General features: G+C 45.4%; 4 protein-coding genes across 4 annotated transcripts; 3 read left to right on the top strand and 1 right to left on the bottom strand.

Moving 5' to 3' along the window:
• Positions 1–75: 75 nt before the first annotated feature.
• AK88_03303 (uncharacterized protein) lies at positions 76–1038 on the top strand (the record flags this gene model as incomplete). Its single annotated transcript, XM_012480924.1, has 1 exon — positions 76–1038. The coding sequence occupies one exon, from the start codon at positions 76–78 to the stop codon at positions 1036–1038; it is 963 nt and encodes a 320-aa protein (XP_012336347.1).
• A 1446-nt stretch (positions 1039–2484) lies between these two features.
• AK88_03302 (uncharacterized protein) lies at positions 2485–5505 on the top strand (the record flags this gene model as incomplete). Its single annotated transcript, XM_012480923.1, has 1 exon — positions 2485–5505. One exon carries the CDS (start codon positions 2485–2487, stop codon positions 5503–5505), a length of 3021 nt encoding a protein of 1006 aa, XP_012336346.1.
• Positions 5506–6160: 655 nt separating this feature from the next.
• AK88_03301 (uncharacterized protein) lies at positions 6161–9061 on the bottom strand (the record flags this gene model as incomplete). Its single annotated transcript, XM_012480922.1, has 1 exon — positions 6161–9061. The coding sequence occupies one exon, from the start codon at positions 9059–9061 to the stop codon at positions 6161–6163; it is 2901 nt and encodes a 966-aa protein (XP_012336345.1).
• A 1507-nt stretch (positions 9062–10568) lies between these two features.
• On the top strand, positions 10569–12041 carry AK88_03300 (uncharacterized protein; the record flags this gene model as incomplete). The annotated part of the gene is made up of 1 exon (XM_012480921.1): positions 10569–12041. The coding sequence occupies one exon, from the start codon at positions 10569–10571 to the stop codon at positions 12039–12041; it is 1473 nt and encodes a 490-aa protein (XP_012336344.1).
• Positions 12042–13264: the final 1223 nt, after the last annotated feature.

Genomic DNA, 13264 nt, shown 5'->3' with positions numbered 1-13264 from the left:
AAACCTACCCCAAGAGCAGGGGCACACGGAAGAACGAAAAGGAGCGAACAGGAGTAGTTGGAAGCAAGCCCGTAGATGGAGTGGCTGGCGGAGCACCCGGAATTCTTCGCCAGCGAGTTAAGGCCAAACGATATAAACGACGTGTTGAAGAAAATACAAAATGAATTCCTTCAAGAGGAAGCAAGTCAAATCATTCTGATCACATCGGGGGGAACCAAAGTTCCACTGGAGAAAGTGCCCATCAGACACATGGAAAATTTCTCGACCGGAAAAAGGGGAGCACATATGTGTGAATATTTTTTAAAGAAAAACAAAAAAGTAATTTTTCTACATCGAAAGGGTACCTTCATGCCATTCGAATGCCATTTAAAATGTGCTACTCGAATGGACAGTGTTCGTGTTGTGGATGGACATATCACTCTGACTATATCAGAACAGGATAATCAAGCTGTAATAAAAGATGCAAAATTGTATGAACAGTTCAGGCAAAATGTGCTTTGTATTTCATTTGAATCAATTTTTGATTATGGATTTTATTTGACAGCCATTTGTGATTTGCTCCATAAGGACGCCAGGGACAGGCAGGTCGGCCTTACTACTATGGATGTGAAGACCAGTGAAGTTCTCCCCATGTCACACATCATCATATTATGCGCAGCGGTGAGCGATTTCTACATACCGTTTGCAAAATTAAGTAAGCACAAAATAAACAGTGAGACGAATGAAACTCTCTCCCTTCGAATGCAGCTAGCTCCCAAATTTTATAAACTTACGAAGGAGTACTTTCCCTTACTTAACTTATGCATGTTCAAACTGGAAGATGATGAGCAGGCATTGCTAAGCAAATCAAACGAGAGAATCCGTTTCGCAGACCTATTAGTTGCTAACCTGTTAGATCAGCGTTATAAGTCTGTTTTTATTTTCACAGGGAGAGACCATTTCTTTAAACTTACAACCTCGAATGAGTCGGAACGGATTGAAGATGCCATATGTCGCTACCTTTGTAAGCACTTTGGCATTCCAACAGCAGACCAGTAGATGCAAGCGCAGGGGTGGGGTTGCCACCCACATGGTTGTCTTCATCTGCGTTGCTCAGTTAAGTTCTCCTTTTGACACACACATGTACACAAAAAAAAAAAAAAGCAGCACAGACCGCCCGTGCTATCGCGGTAGTTGCCGCAGCTGCTTATGGGCACCATGTGCTCCCCCAATAAGGATGCTATTAACCATCCCCACGTTTTTCTTTTTTTTTTTTTTTCGTAAGAGGGGGAATGGACAGGACAGCCCAAACAGGCCTAACACGCCAAACAGGCCAGTCCAGCGTCCGTTATTTAACTCTGTCCAATGAACGAATTTTTCACCTTGAGTAGTCAATTTGCCGAAAAAAAAAAAAAAAAAAAGGCATAGTGCAAAAATCGCCTGAACAGGTCAGGTAAAAAAAATTGTACAAAAGGGTTAACGGGAGAATAACCCCTTGAAAGTAGCATCCCCGTTTTCTCTTCCCTCATGAACAAAAACAAAACAAACAAGACTATCTTATCACAATTTTAATGCGCCTATGGAGGAATTTATCCTTTGCAGTTTGGAGCGAATTGGGGGCAGGGAACGAACAAGTAAAAAGAAATGACCAAGCGTAGCGTAGCCAAAACCGTGACACAATGCAACGCAACGTAGTAACCCGTAATGTATAACCACTGAGATGCAGAAAAGGTAGCTCTTTCCAGCTGACCTCTCGTTGGCGCTACTTAACTGAAAGAGTCACTTTCCAGTTGGGGATTATAAAATCTGATTTTCGTTAGTGTCGGTTAGCTCATGCCAAGGGGCACCAGAAAAAAAAATTAAAAAAAAAAAAAAAAAAAAAAAAAGGAAAAAAATGGGCAACAGGCACATCGTGCGCATGTATCAACGCACTGAAAAAGGAGCGTCCTCCAAACCTACACGAGAAATTAAAAAATTATTTTCTACGGCGGTACAGCGTAGATTGCGTGGAAGTGTCCTCAGTTGACACGATTCATTCGCCTCAAAGGAAAAAAAAAAAAAAAAAACACATACATGCGTATATACATATAGGGGTCATAGAAAGTGCCATAATAGGAACGCGCGTAACCACTGCATCATCCGTAGCTTATGCGTTGATGAAACCCACGGAGAGGGCGTTCCTTTCACAAACCGCAGAAATGTGAAAGAGAAGGCACGGTTCTGCAAAAGTGTTCGCGGAGCCCAGTCCAGAGGGGAAATAATAAAAAAAAAAACAAAAAAACGAGTGGCGCGCTGATTCAGGCGTTTTGTACGTGGGAATATACCTCCAAACGAGTAACGCAACGTACGTATGCCCATGTAGATGCGTCGTCTGTCCCTTTTGCGCTCGATTAATTTGAATGGTCATCACGAGGAGGACAGCAAAGGCGGGGGGGCCCCAAAAGAAGAAGAAGCAACGAAGCGAAGAAAGATAAGTGACCAGCGACGCAGGCGGGAAACAGGAAGATGGGCGCGACGGACAAGAAGCAGTATCGCAGCTCGAGTGAAAATCACAGTGGAGAGGAGGGAAGCTCCTCGGACCATGAAAAGGCCAGAAGGAGGAGGAAGCGGCTACTTGAGAAGAGGCGACGGATGGAGGAGAAGGAAAGAGATGACGTGATGAGTCGGAGGAAAAGGAAACAAGAAGAGGAAGACGAACGCGTCGACAGTGAGAGGAAAAGACGCAACAAAAAAATGGTTAACAAGAGCAGCGAGGAGGAGGACGACGACGAAAGTGATGATGGTAGTGGAAGGGGTGGGAAGAGTGCCACCAGGCGGAGAAGCGGCAGTGGGTACTCTTCCAGGGTGAAACGAGAACAAAGGATGAAACAGAAAAGGAGAATGAGATCAGGGGAGAGTGAAGATGGAAAGTCCAGCAGTAGCAGCCGAGGAGGGGGAGGAAGTCCCGCCGTGAGAATGCGACGAAGGAGGGAAGAAAGCCCAGAGATTACTGCAAGCAGGCGAGACAGGAGAAGTAGTGAACAAAGAATTAAAGGCCTGTCGCGTAAAAATGTTGAAATACGGATGAGGGGTCGGGACAGGAGCTCCCCGACGGAGGAGGACAGGTACAGAGACAGGCACGCTGATAGGCATAGGGAAAGACGAATTGAAAGGAGGCCGAGGGGGAGTGACGACGACGACGATGATGAGCGAAGGGGAAAGAGATACGTCCGTAATGGCCGCGGAAGTAGCGGAGATAGTGATATGCACCGCGGCAGGAGGTACAGAAGCCGCAGTAGGAGTTCGCATGTGAGACTGAGGGAAGGACGCAGCGGGCGCAGTGAATGGGTGGGGAGAAGTAGGTCGAGGAGGCGAAGCCGGTCTAGGTGGCCAAGCAGGTCCAGGAGGCCAAGCCGCTCCAGGAGGAGAAGCAGATCGAGACGGAGAGGCAGCCCGTCTTGGGGGCGAAAAAGAGAGTCGGATCGAAACAAAACGTACAAATTTGATTCTCCACCCCAGTCGGAAGACGAATGGGGAACAGTAAAACACACCAAAGGTAACCTCCTCACTAGTGTGGCAAACAGTGTAGTGAACAGTGTGGAAACTGGTAGGAGTGGCCAAGGGCTCGTACCCCCTGCAGCCGCCTACAAAAGCGCGAACAGTAATGATATGAGTAATAATGACCCCGTCAGTAATGACGGTGCAAGTCCTAGCCAAGTGAAGACTGATGTGGCAGCTACACAAACCTACAACTCAAGCAACATTGAAAGTTTAATAAAAACGTTAAGCAGCAGCAGCGGTAATGTGATGAGTAGTGTGATAGGGTCCACGCCGAGCAGCAAGCTTTTAAATACCCTAAGTGGTAGCGTGGGCGGGGCACTTCTCACAACCGATGCATCTAAAGGGGGGGTAATGAGTGTGGGGATGGGGGCGGATCAGGGCGTGACAAACACTGCAGGGTTGACCGGTGTAGTAGCGGGGTTAGGACTGAACCCACCTCAACTGAATATGCTCCTGAATGGACAATTAAAAATGGACAACCCAGTAGTTCAACAGTTATACAAAAATTCATTAGGAATTAATGAGTTGTGTTTATCCTCCCTCGATGCAACTGCGGAGAAAACTGCTCGAGAGCTCTACGTGGGAAACATCCCGCAGCACATCGACATACAGGAAATTGTGAAATTTTTAAACAAGTGCTTACACATACTGTACAATAAAGAAAGCGTAAATGGACTCGCAAATGGGCAGGACATGGTAGAAGAGCAGAAGTGTGAGGAAATCTGCCTCAAGGCATGCATCCGAGGAGACACACACTACGCTTTTGTAGAATTCAGATCCCTACAGGATACATCTAACTGTCTGCTACTAAACGGGATCAATTTTTATGGTAATAATTTACGAATCGGTAGACCCAAAACTTTTCCTATCGAATTAACGAATCTCATTCCACAACCGACCATCCCTACGATTGATAATTATTACCTATCACAGGGGATCATCGGACTTGAAGCCTTTTGCATTTTCCTTCAAAATGAAGAAAAGATGAGGAGTGAGTACCTACCCATGAGCATGATCAAGCTACAAAAATTATGTGTTTCGAATATTTTAAAAAAAAATGAAACAAGTAAAATAAAAGAGTTGTTAGAAGCATTTGGCGAAATCATATCCTTTGAGTGCTTCGAAGGAGACGAGTCGTGCGATACGTATATTGCTCTGGTGGAATATGCGACCCCAGATAATGCTGTACAGGCACAAAAAATCTTAAATCAAAATACAAGTTATAAGATTCAATTTGAATATGAAATTGTGAATGATCCTGTTATTAATAATTTTATAAAAAGAAAATATATGTCCTCAGAGAATTCCATTCTGTCTCAACAGATCCCTACTAGGACTGTTGTGCTTAGCAGAATTGCTACATTCGATGAACTGTCTGATCCGAGTGAATACCGCGACATTGTTGAGGACATAAAGGTCGAGTGTGAGAAGTTTGGTTCCGTCCTCGAGGTCGTGCTACCTGTGTTCTCGCGCGAGACGTTTGACTTTTTGTTTAAGCAGGCAGCCAAGTGCGCCGCTGCTGCGGACGCATCGCAAGGGTTAGCGGCAGAGGAAGGAGTAGAGGCAACGGAGGGAGTAGCGGCAGGGGAGGGAGTAGAGGCAACGGAGGGAGTAGCGGCAGGGGAGGGAGTAGCGGCAGGGGAGGGAGTAGCGGCAGGGGAGGGAGTAGCGGAAGAGGAGGGAGTAGCGGAAGAGGAAGGAGTAACAGAAGAGGACCGCACCCATCCCAACTACGACCTCACGTCCATCGGATGCGCCTTCATCTACTTCGAAACCATTGAAGCGGCCACCAAGGCCAGGAAGGAGCTCAGCGGAAGAAAGTTCGGCGCAAACATCATCGAGGCCAACTACTACAGCGAGAAAAAGTTCCTCCTCAAAAACTTCAAGGACGTCAAGTACAACTTTAAGAAGACCCACTCGTCCCTGTTCAATGTTAATTTGAAGATGGGGAATTTTACCTACTCGGACTGCTCCGATGAGGAGTGACCTGGGGTGGCCACGTCCAGCGTAATTATCGAGCGGCTGGTTGGCCAACTGCCTTTTTTCTAGCCCCACGCGTAAAAGTTCATGCCTCTTTCACTCAGGCACTTTTTTTTTTTTTTTTTTTTTTTTTTTTTGCCGCAGAGACAACAATCCCACACGCGTTGTTTACATACAAAACAAACATTTTTTTTAATTTTACTTTTTCTCCTTTATAGAAGAATGTGTGTTCAGAACGGTTTGAAATAAATAAATAAAAAAAAGAGGCGATGCAACAGAGGGTCACACACTTTGAGAAGGGCACTCCCGAACATGTTTCATTTGGTCCTTTGTGTGTGCAGAGGAAATCCCCATTCCCCTTTTTTCGTGTTACTTTTTTTTATGTTTTTTTTTTTTTTTTTTGTGCCTTCCTGCGGTGCGACGCGTCTTTGCACCTTCGCAGAATCGGTTTGGACGAATGAAGGGATGGGTGTAAAGAACGGTGAAAAAATTTTTTTTTTTTTTTTTTACCGTTTTACACCAAGCCGAAAAATTATCACTCGGGGAGGAACGGTACTCTCCCTTGTTCGTTGAGAAGGACTGGGGAGACAGCACGTGTGTTACACACCCCATCGACTGTTACACATGGCTGTTACGGCGGAGTACACGCTTCATGCCCCCCTCAGCGTCGCCTTCTACTCAACTTCTTCGCAATTCTCTTCTGAAGGATTCCCCTTTTCTTTGCCCGAGCAGCTAGCTTCCCCTTGAGCTTCTTCTTCATTTTGCCGTACTGCACAATCGCATTTTTCTGCTTCTTCCTCCTGAGCTTCTGCGTGAGCATCATAACAGACTTTTTTTTTTCCTTTTCTTTATTGGTTTTAAATCGATTATCACTTTGGCTTTTTTTTTTTATTTTCATTTTCATCATGTCCTGTTTTTTTATTTTTTTCTTAAGCAATAAATCTTCATGGGTGATAATTCTTTCTTGTCCCTCGTCTGCGCTGCTGCCCGAGTCGTCCTCACTGTAGTCGGCGTTACAAATGTCTTGCAGGTCTGCCATGACCACCTGCTTGTTGTTTACGACATAGTCCCTCATTCTCCTCAATTTACGAAAATCCTCGTCGGTCAAAATTTTCTGGCTCAATATTTGTGCATTGGTTTGCAGGATGGACTGCTCCTTCTTGACCTTGGCCTCTCTGCGCCTGGCCTTCCTGGCCTGCTTGTCGGGGCGGTCGTTGCCCATACGATCGTCGCCCATACAATCGTCGCCATTAGGAGCGGTGAGCTCATCTTCTTCCGAGGCCTCTTCCTCTGTGGCGCCCTCCCCTGGGGTGGTGTCTTCCTCCACGTCTACTCCACTTTCCTCTCCCTCTTCTTCCTCCTCATCGTCCTGATCACGTCCCTCTTCCTCTTGGTCCTCTCCGCTATCGTTGTCCTCTCCCTCTTCATCATGTTCGCCGCCGTCGTCGTCGTCGTCCTCCTCCTCCTCCTCCTCCTCCTCCTCTTCGTCGCCGCCGCTGTCACCGTCGTGATGACGTTGGCCCGCGCGTAGCAGGTAGGAATATTGCAGGATGGACGCCGTGTCTGGTGGGACGCCGCTAACAGAGGAAAGAATTTTTCGGCGCTGCATGAGGAGAGCAGTTTTCTTGTCGAGGAATTTTCTGTCCAGCAATTCCGGGTTGACCTCCTTACACAAATTAATAAACCTTCTAATGAGGGTCGCCGTATTTTTATTCTTGTAGTCCTTAAACACAAGTACCGCTTCGAAAACCTCTTCGTCTAAAGCGGCAGGACACTTTGTGACGATTTGAATAATGGTATTAATAATAAGATATATAAATTCTTCAGACGTATTATCGTATAAAAATTTTTTAACTAACACATGTACAATTCGTATTACATACATGGGTGGGGTGGTGGAATGAATGCACTGAATAAATGCTGACAGGTACTTTGGTAAAAGCATTTTACTCTTTAAACTGTCTAACACATTTTCATAATAAAGAAATAAATTTTCTTCAACGATGTGATTGCGGTGATGTAATCTGCATAATATATTTAACAGAAGTAACTTAACTGTTCCGTGATTGTTTTTATACTTGGTGCAGATTAAATTAAAAATGTTATTTGAGAAGGTATGTGGGTCGAAAAGTAAATCTATAAAGGTGTAATTTGTTTTGTGATGGGAGGAGGCATGTTCATCCGTTCTTCCTCCTCCGCTGCCACCTCGGCCATTCGCACCATCTTCGTCTGAAGAAGCGAGCCCGTTGTTAGGATTACTCCCCTTATACATGTTGCTGAGAATTTTTTCCTTTTTTTGGTGAAGCTTTTTTATTTTTGCTTTTGTTAATTTCTGGTGTGTCTGGTTACTTATACTTTTTAACATACCCATTTGTTCATTCGTATTTATTTTTTCTTTAGTTACTCGAATGACGAACTCCTTGTTTTCGAACTTGCCCAGTAAACAGAAGCAAATGCATTTCACGATTTTTTCATTTTTATAAAAAACCCCTTCGCAAAGGAAATTAATATTTGTTTTTGTCACGTAAATTTTTTTCTTTATCAACTCGATCAGGACACTACAGGAGAAGTTGTTCAGACTCTCTGTGATGGGGACGTTGCTCAGGTAGGGTCTTCTGGTGGGGTCCCCACTACTACCTGATGAGGCATACTTCTTTTGAATTCGTTTCCTCTGGCTATTCTCCACGTACGCTTCGTGAAGGAGGTGCAGGATTTCTTCCGCCACTTTTGGACCAGCGGTAGAAGAACCCCTTCTGGGTGTCCTGTGCACCTGCACGATCGTCTCCACGACGCTCTTAAAGAGAAACATCTTCACCTTGCTCAGATTCACATCACAAAGAAATATTAACACTTGTAAATACCTCAACACCTCGATGCTCCTCTTCATTTGGCGCAGCGTTTTTAATATACTTAGAAGAATGGACACGTACAGATTATTCTTATGCTTCACCAGCAGTTGCGAAGTGAGAAAAAAAAGCTCCTCTGCGAAATTTATTTCTGCCTTATCCGCTACCATCAACAGGTTTATGTATTCATTTAGATCTTCGTATGGTAGGAGAGGATTTTCCTTTAGTCTTTTTTTCTCTTCTTCTCTCCTCCTTTTGGCAGCATTTTCGCCCCCTTCTGCCTCTGCCTTACTCTTCATGGTGTTCCATATTTCCTTTCTCTTCTCCTCGAGTTTCATTCGATGCAGCTCGTCCTCCTCCTCCTCCTCACCATCACGCTCGCCATTATCACTATCACATAGTAAGTCTTCATCATTATCGTGATCGTGACCAGGATCGCTGAGTGGGTCTGCATCAGGCCCCGCTGCTCCCCCGTCTGAGCTGCGTCTCGCCGCCCCCCCCCCATCGGGGCAGAAGAAGCGAACCGTGTAGCTCAGGAAGGACAGCTGGTTACAAAATAAATCATTTTTCTTAAATGGGTTCAACAACACAACTCCATAATTGAAAAGGAATTGTTCAAACTGCTCGTAAAAGTCATGTTGGTAGAGCTGGGGGTTCCTACATATATTCTGCTGAAGGTGGTTCAGATATTTCTTCTTTTTTAATTTGGCCTCCATGTTTTTTTTATGGGGGTCCCCCTCAGGTTGAAAAAAAAAAAAGGGGGGAAATACAAAAAATATATATTTATTCTCCTTGTGCTGGTTAGCTCACCACATGGTTTGCGCTGCGTGGGTGTCAGGCCACATTGGCAGCTCAAACGGGGGTGACGCGGTTGCAATGGCGCGGTTGCGATGGCGCGGTTGCTATTGCCCTGTTTTGTTCTGCTACGTTGTGCGACCTGTTGCTACGTTTTATGTTTGTTCATTTATTTGTTCCCACGGGGGGGAATAACTTGGCTCTGTTGGGATGTCTCTGAACTGCCCCTTCGGGCATACGCCTTTCATGTGCCTGCTTAGGAGATAAATCCCTTGGTCGTAATTAAAAACTGTTCATTCGTTTGCTTTTTTTTTTTTTTTTTTTTTTTTTTTTTTTTTTCCCACTGCGGACTCACCCCTTCGGAAGATTTCTTTTCTTCCCTCTACGCATGAAGAGGAAACATTGGGTTATAAAAAAAAAAAAAAAAGGTCTGTGGCGGATGGCTTGTATTTATGTTCGCCCTTGTCGACGTAGCGAATTTTGCACTCTAATTATTTTCTATATTAATATATGTGACGTGGATGAGACTGCGTTGTTTGTGTTGACCTTTGGTCCGAACCTTGCCACCGCCCCCGCCCCCTTGGCGGTATATATATATATACACTTTTTTTTGTTTTTTTTTTTTTGTGGCAGGGAGAGATCCCACTCTCGTCCTTGCGGACCGCGCGACACGCTTTATAGGAGGAGAAGCGATTTTCCTTTAGTTGTATTGTTTTCTATGCCCCCGATTAGAAAACAATATATATATATATATATATATAAACGAAAAAAAAAATATATATATATAAAAAAAAAAAAAATAATTGCCTACTCGGAGAATAATTAGTTGCAATTTTGTCCATCTCGGCATGATGGTGAAGGGGGAATGATTATGGAGTGAGCTGTTGCTGCGTCGTCGCCGTGCGAGATGTCCTTAAAAAAGAAAAAAAGCGAAGCGTTCTCACCTGTGTTATTTTACCTGCATCATCCGCTTCCTGCCTCGGTGCTACTTTATATAAAAGTTGTTTTTTGTTCTCCATTTTTTTTTTTTTTTTTTTTTTTTTTAATTTCCCGTTTAGTATTTTTTCTAAATTTTATTGCGTCGTCCTTTGCGCATCACTTTTGGCTGCTTGCAATTTTTGTGGGGTGAAGCTCCGTGGAGTCTCCTCTTCGCAAGCGGCAATCGAGAAGCGACAACCGACCTGATGCAGCAGACCGTGAGGCAGACAGCAGGGAGAAGAAGTGTGGGGGGGTATAACCCAAGTTGGTTGCAGATCCGTCGGAGGGAAGCTGCTAAGTAGGAGAGTGTCCCCAGCTGTCCAGAGGCATCTGTTCGGAGCTGCTCAGCAGTTGCATGCTTGCCCGTATATTTTTTTTTTTTTTTTTTTTTTTTTGTACCCTCTACAAGTAACACCTCGTCGCGTCTGCCGCTTCTTCCTCTTCCTCGCCATGAGTCACGTGCTGCTGGGGTACACGAAAGAGAGAGGGAGGAAGAATGAACTACACGACAAGGAAAGCGTGAAGAAGAAATTCGTTTCTAAAATTGGAGGAAGACCATTTTGGCTAGATCGAATAAACTTACATTCACAAAAGGAGTTCCACTGCTTCCTGTGCAGCAAGCTCATGTCTTTTCTTTTACAAATATACGCACCCATTGATGAGTTCGGCCATTGCTTTCACAGGTGCCTCTACCTCTTTATATGTTTGTCTTGTGGAAACCAAGTCAAGTGCTTCCGCACGCAGCTGCCAAGGAACAACCCCTTTTATGAGTACAACCTGAGTGGTAGGTCGGACTCCGAGGCGAGTAGCCACGCTAGCGCCGGGGATGACGAACCATACAGTGACGAAGATGAGGAAGAGGAAGAAGATGGCGACGGTGAGGAGGGTGAGCCTGGCCAGGAGACAGAGGAAGAAATGCTCAATGAGGTGAAGGATGCGTTCGAGCAAAACGCAGAGGAAGGTGCTCATAGCGAGGTAACCACAACGGAGGGGTCGAATGGGCAAAAAGGAACAGGAAAAAACGACAAAACGATAAACAAAGACACAGATTACCTGACCCTGTTAATACAAAAAGATAAGAATAAATTTGACCAACAAATGGAATACCTTTTTTGCTGCTCCGTCTGTGGCATCCCTTGTGCAAACAAAACGGGCAAGCACAAAGAGTGCTTGGAGAGGACACATGTGATTTTTAAAGAAAAAAAAATTTACATAGATGATGAGGAGGACTGCGTGAGTAGCAGCACTGGGTCGTGGAGCTCCTCCGGGGAGCACGCACAGCATGAGCAGCGTGAAGAGTGTGCAGAGGGTGAAGAGCGTGAAGAGGGTGCAGATCACGAAGAGCATGAGGAACAGCAGGAGGGGGAGGCAGATGACCAGCTGGACGGGAGCGAAATGAACGCGTTTGAACAAATACAAAAGGAGGTGCTAGCCAAGCGCAATATCGACCGCGTGTTCCTCTCCTACTGCAGCAAATTAAGCAGGTTCCCCACGCAGGTCATTCGTTATTCATACAAAGGACAAGTGTTGCTCTCGTCGAGTGAAACAACCAATTGTAATGAAAATAATGTATATGACGAGAATTTGCGTGCAGCCTTTTCCAGTGGAAGAAGTTCAAAGAAGGTGTTGTTGTCCCCTGATGGGGGGTCCTCTAACGGGATTGTGCCACCCCAATGTCACATCTGCAAGCGAAGAAAAGTCTTCGAATTTCAAGTCCTCTCTACAATTATAAATTATTTAAAAATAAAAAAAAACCTTATAACGAAAGAGGACCCTCTCTCTAACTTAAAGTTCACGTACATTTCTGTGTACACCTGTGAGAGGAATTGCGACACGTACGACATTAACAACTTTCAGGAGCGTCAGCGGCTTGCGGACACGAGCAGGTACATACAGGAGTACGCCTCAGTGCAGGCGGAGTAGGTGTGAGCCCCACGCCAGGTGCGAAAATGAACGTGGGAGAGGTGAGCAGGACCGCTCGTCCACGCAGTACGGCTGCAATGTGGAGTTGATGTGCCTTTTTCTTTTTTTTAATTTTTTTCCCCCTTTTTGAATGCCGCTACACATCGCCACGCACGATTGTGACGAATCCACAAGGATAAGGGGTGCGCGCCCCACCCCATTTGTTTTTTTTTTTTTATTTGTGTTAATTTATTTCTCGTTTGCGCGTCTCATTTGTGTGACTCACATGTCCCTTTCAAACTCCGCTCCTTTTTTTTTTTTTTTTGAGAGGCAACCAACCGCAGCCCCGGTGGGCTTGCCGTCATTCACCCTAAAAAAAAAATAAATAAATAAATGCATATACATACATATGTGCACCGGTGGGAGATTCCTCACATGACACACCTCACCATGTTCGCAGCTGTCTGCTGTTGCCACCACCGAATCGTCTCACTGTTAAAATGGACCCCCCGCCAGTGGTGCCTCGTCCAACACGCAAGGGCGGGATAACTTTTTTTTTCTTTTTTTTAGTTCGCAAATAGGCAAACGATAAAGTGACCAAGGGGAAGGGGGGTGACCCCTTTGGCAGACCTCCTTCCTTCATGAGAGGGCGATTAAAAAGGTATTCTGTTGTTTCAACCCGGGGGAGAAACGCATGCAATGAGGTTGGTTGCGTCTGTCACCCTTAACACCAACCTGATGTGATAACGACCTGTGTGTGTGTGCGTCACTTCAGGAGACTGCTACCACCACGAGGACATCAGTATGGGAGGGGAAGAAAAAAAAAAAAATTAAAAAAAATAAATAAATAAGCGACGAAGTGGGCAAGTGATCAGCGGCCAAGTGGGGGAAACTCACTGTGTGCCACCTCGCCTTGCCGTTTTGCCACTTCATCGGTTGCTTATTTATTTTTTTTTTTTTTTTTGTTCCACACGGGGTGGTCCCCCGCGAAGCAACAAAGCGGCAAGGGTGCGTATTCTCCAAGTGGGCAAACCGGAGGGGGCGGGTGGCATCTTCGCACAAGCACAGGTGGGGTTGCCTGGGCCAACCATCTTTCTCCCATCACATGAGCCACAAAAAGAGGGAATACCTTTTACTCCCCTGCACAGCTCTCACAGTTTGTACACAGCCGGTACACAGCCGGTACACAGCCGGTACACAGCCGGTACACAGCCGGTACACAGCCGGTACACAGCCGGTACACA

Source organism: Plasmodium fragile (assembly GCF_000956335.1).
Source record: "Plasmodium fragile strain nilgiri unplaced genomic scaffold supercont1.37, whole genome shotgun sequence".
Classification (NCBI taxonomy): domain Eukaryota; phylum Apicomplexa; class Aconoidasida; order Haemosporida; family Plasmodiidae; genus Plasmodium; species Plasmodium fragile.
The sequence above is the reverse complement of the archived record's forward strand: the minus strand, read 5'-3'. Positions and strand labels throughout refer to the sequence as shown.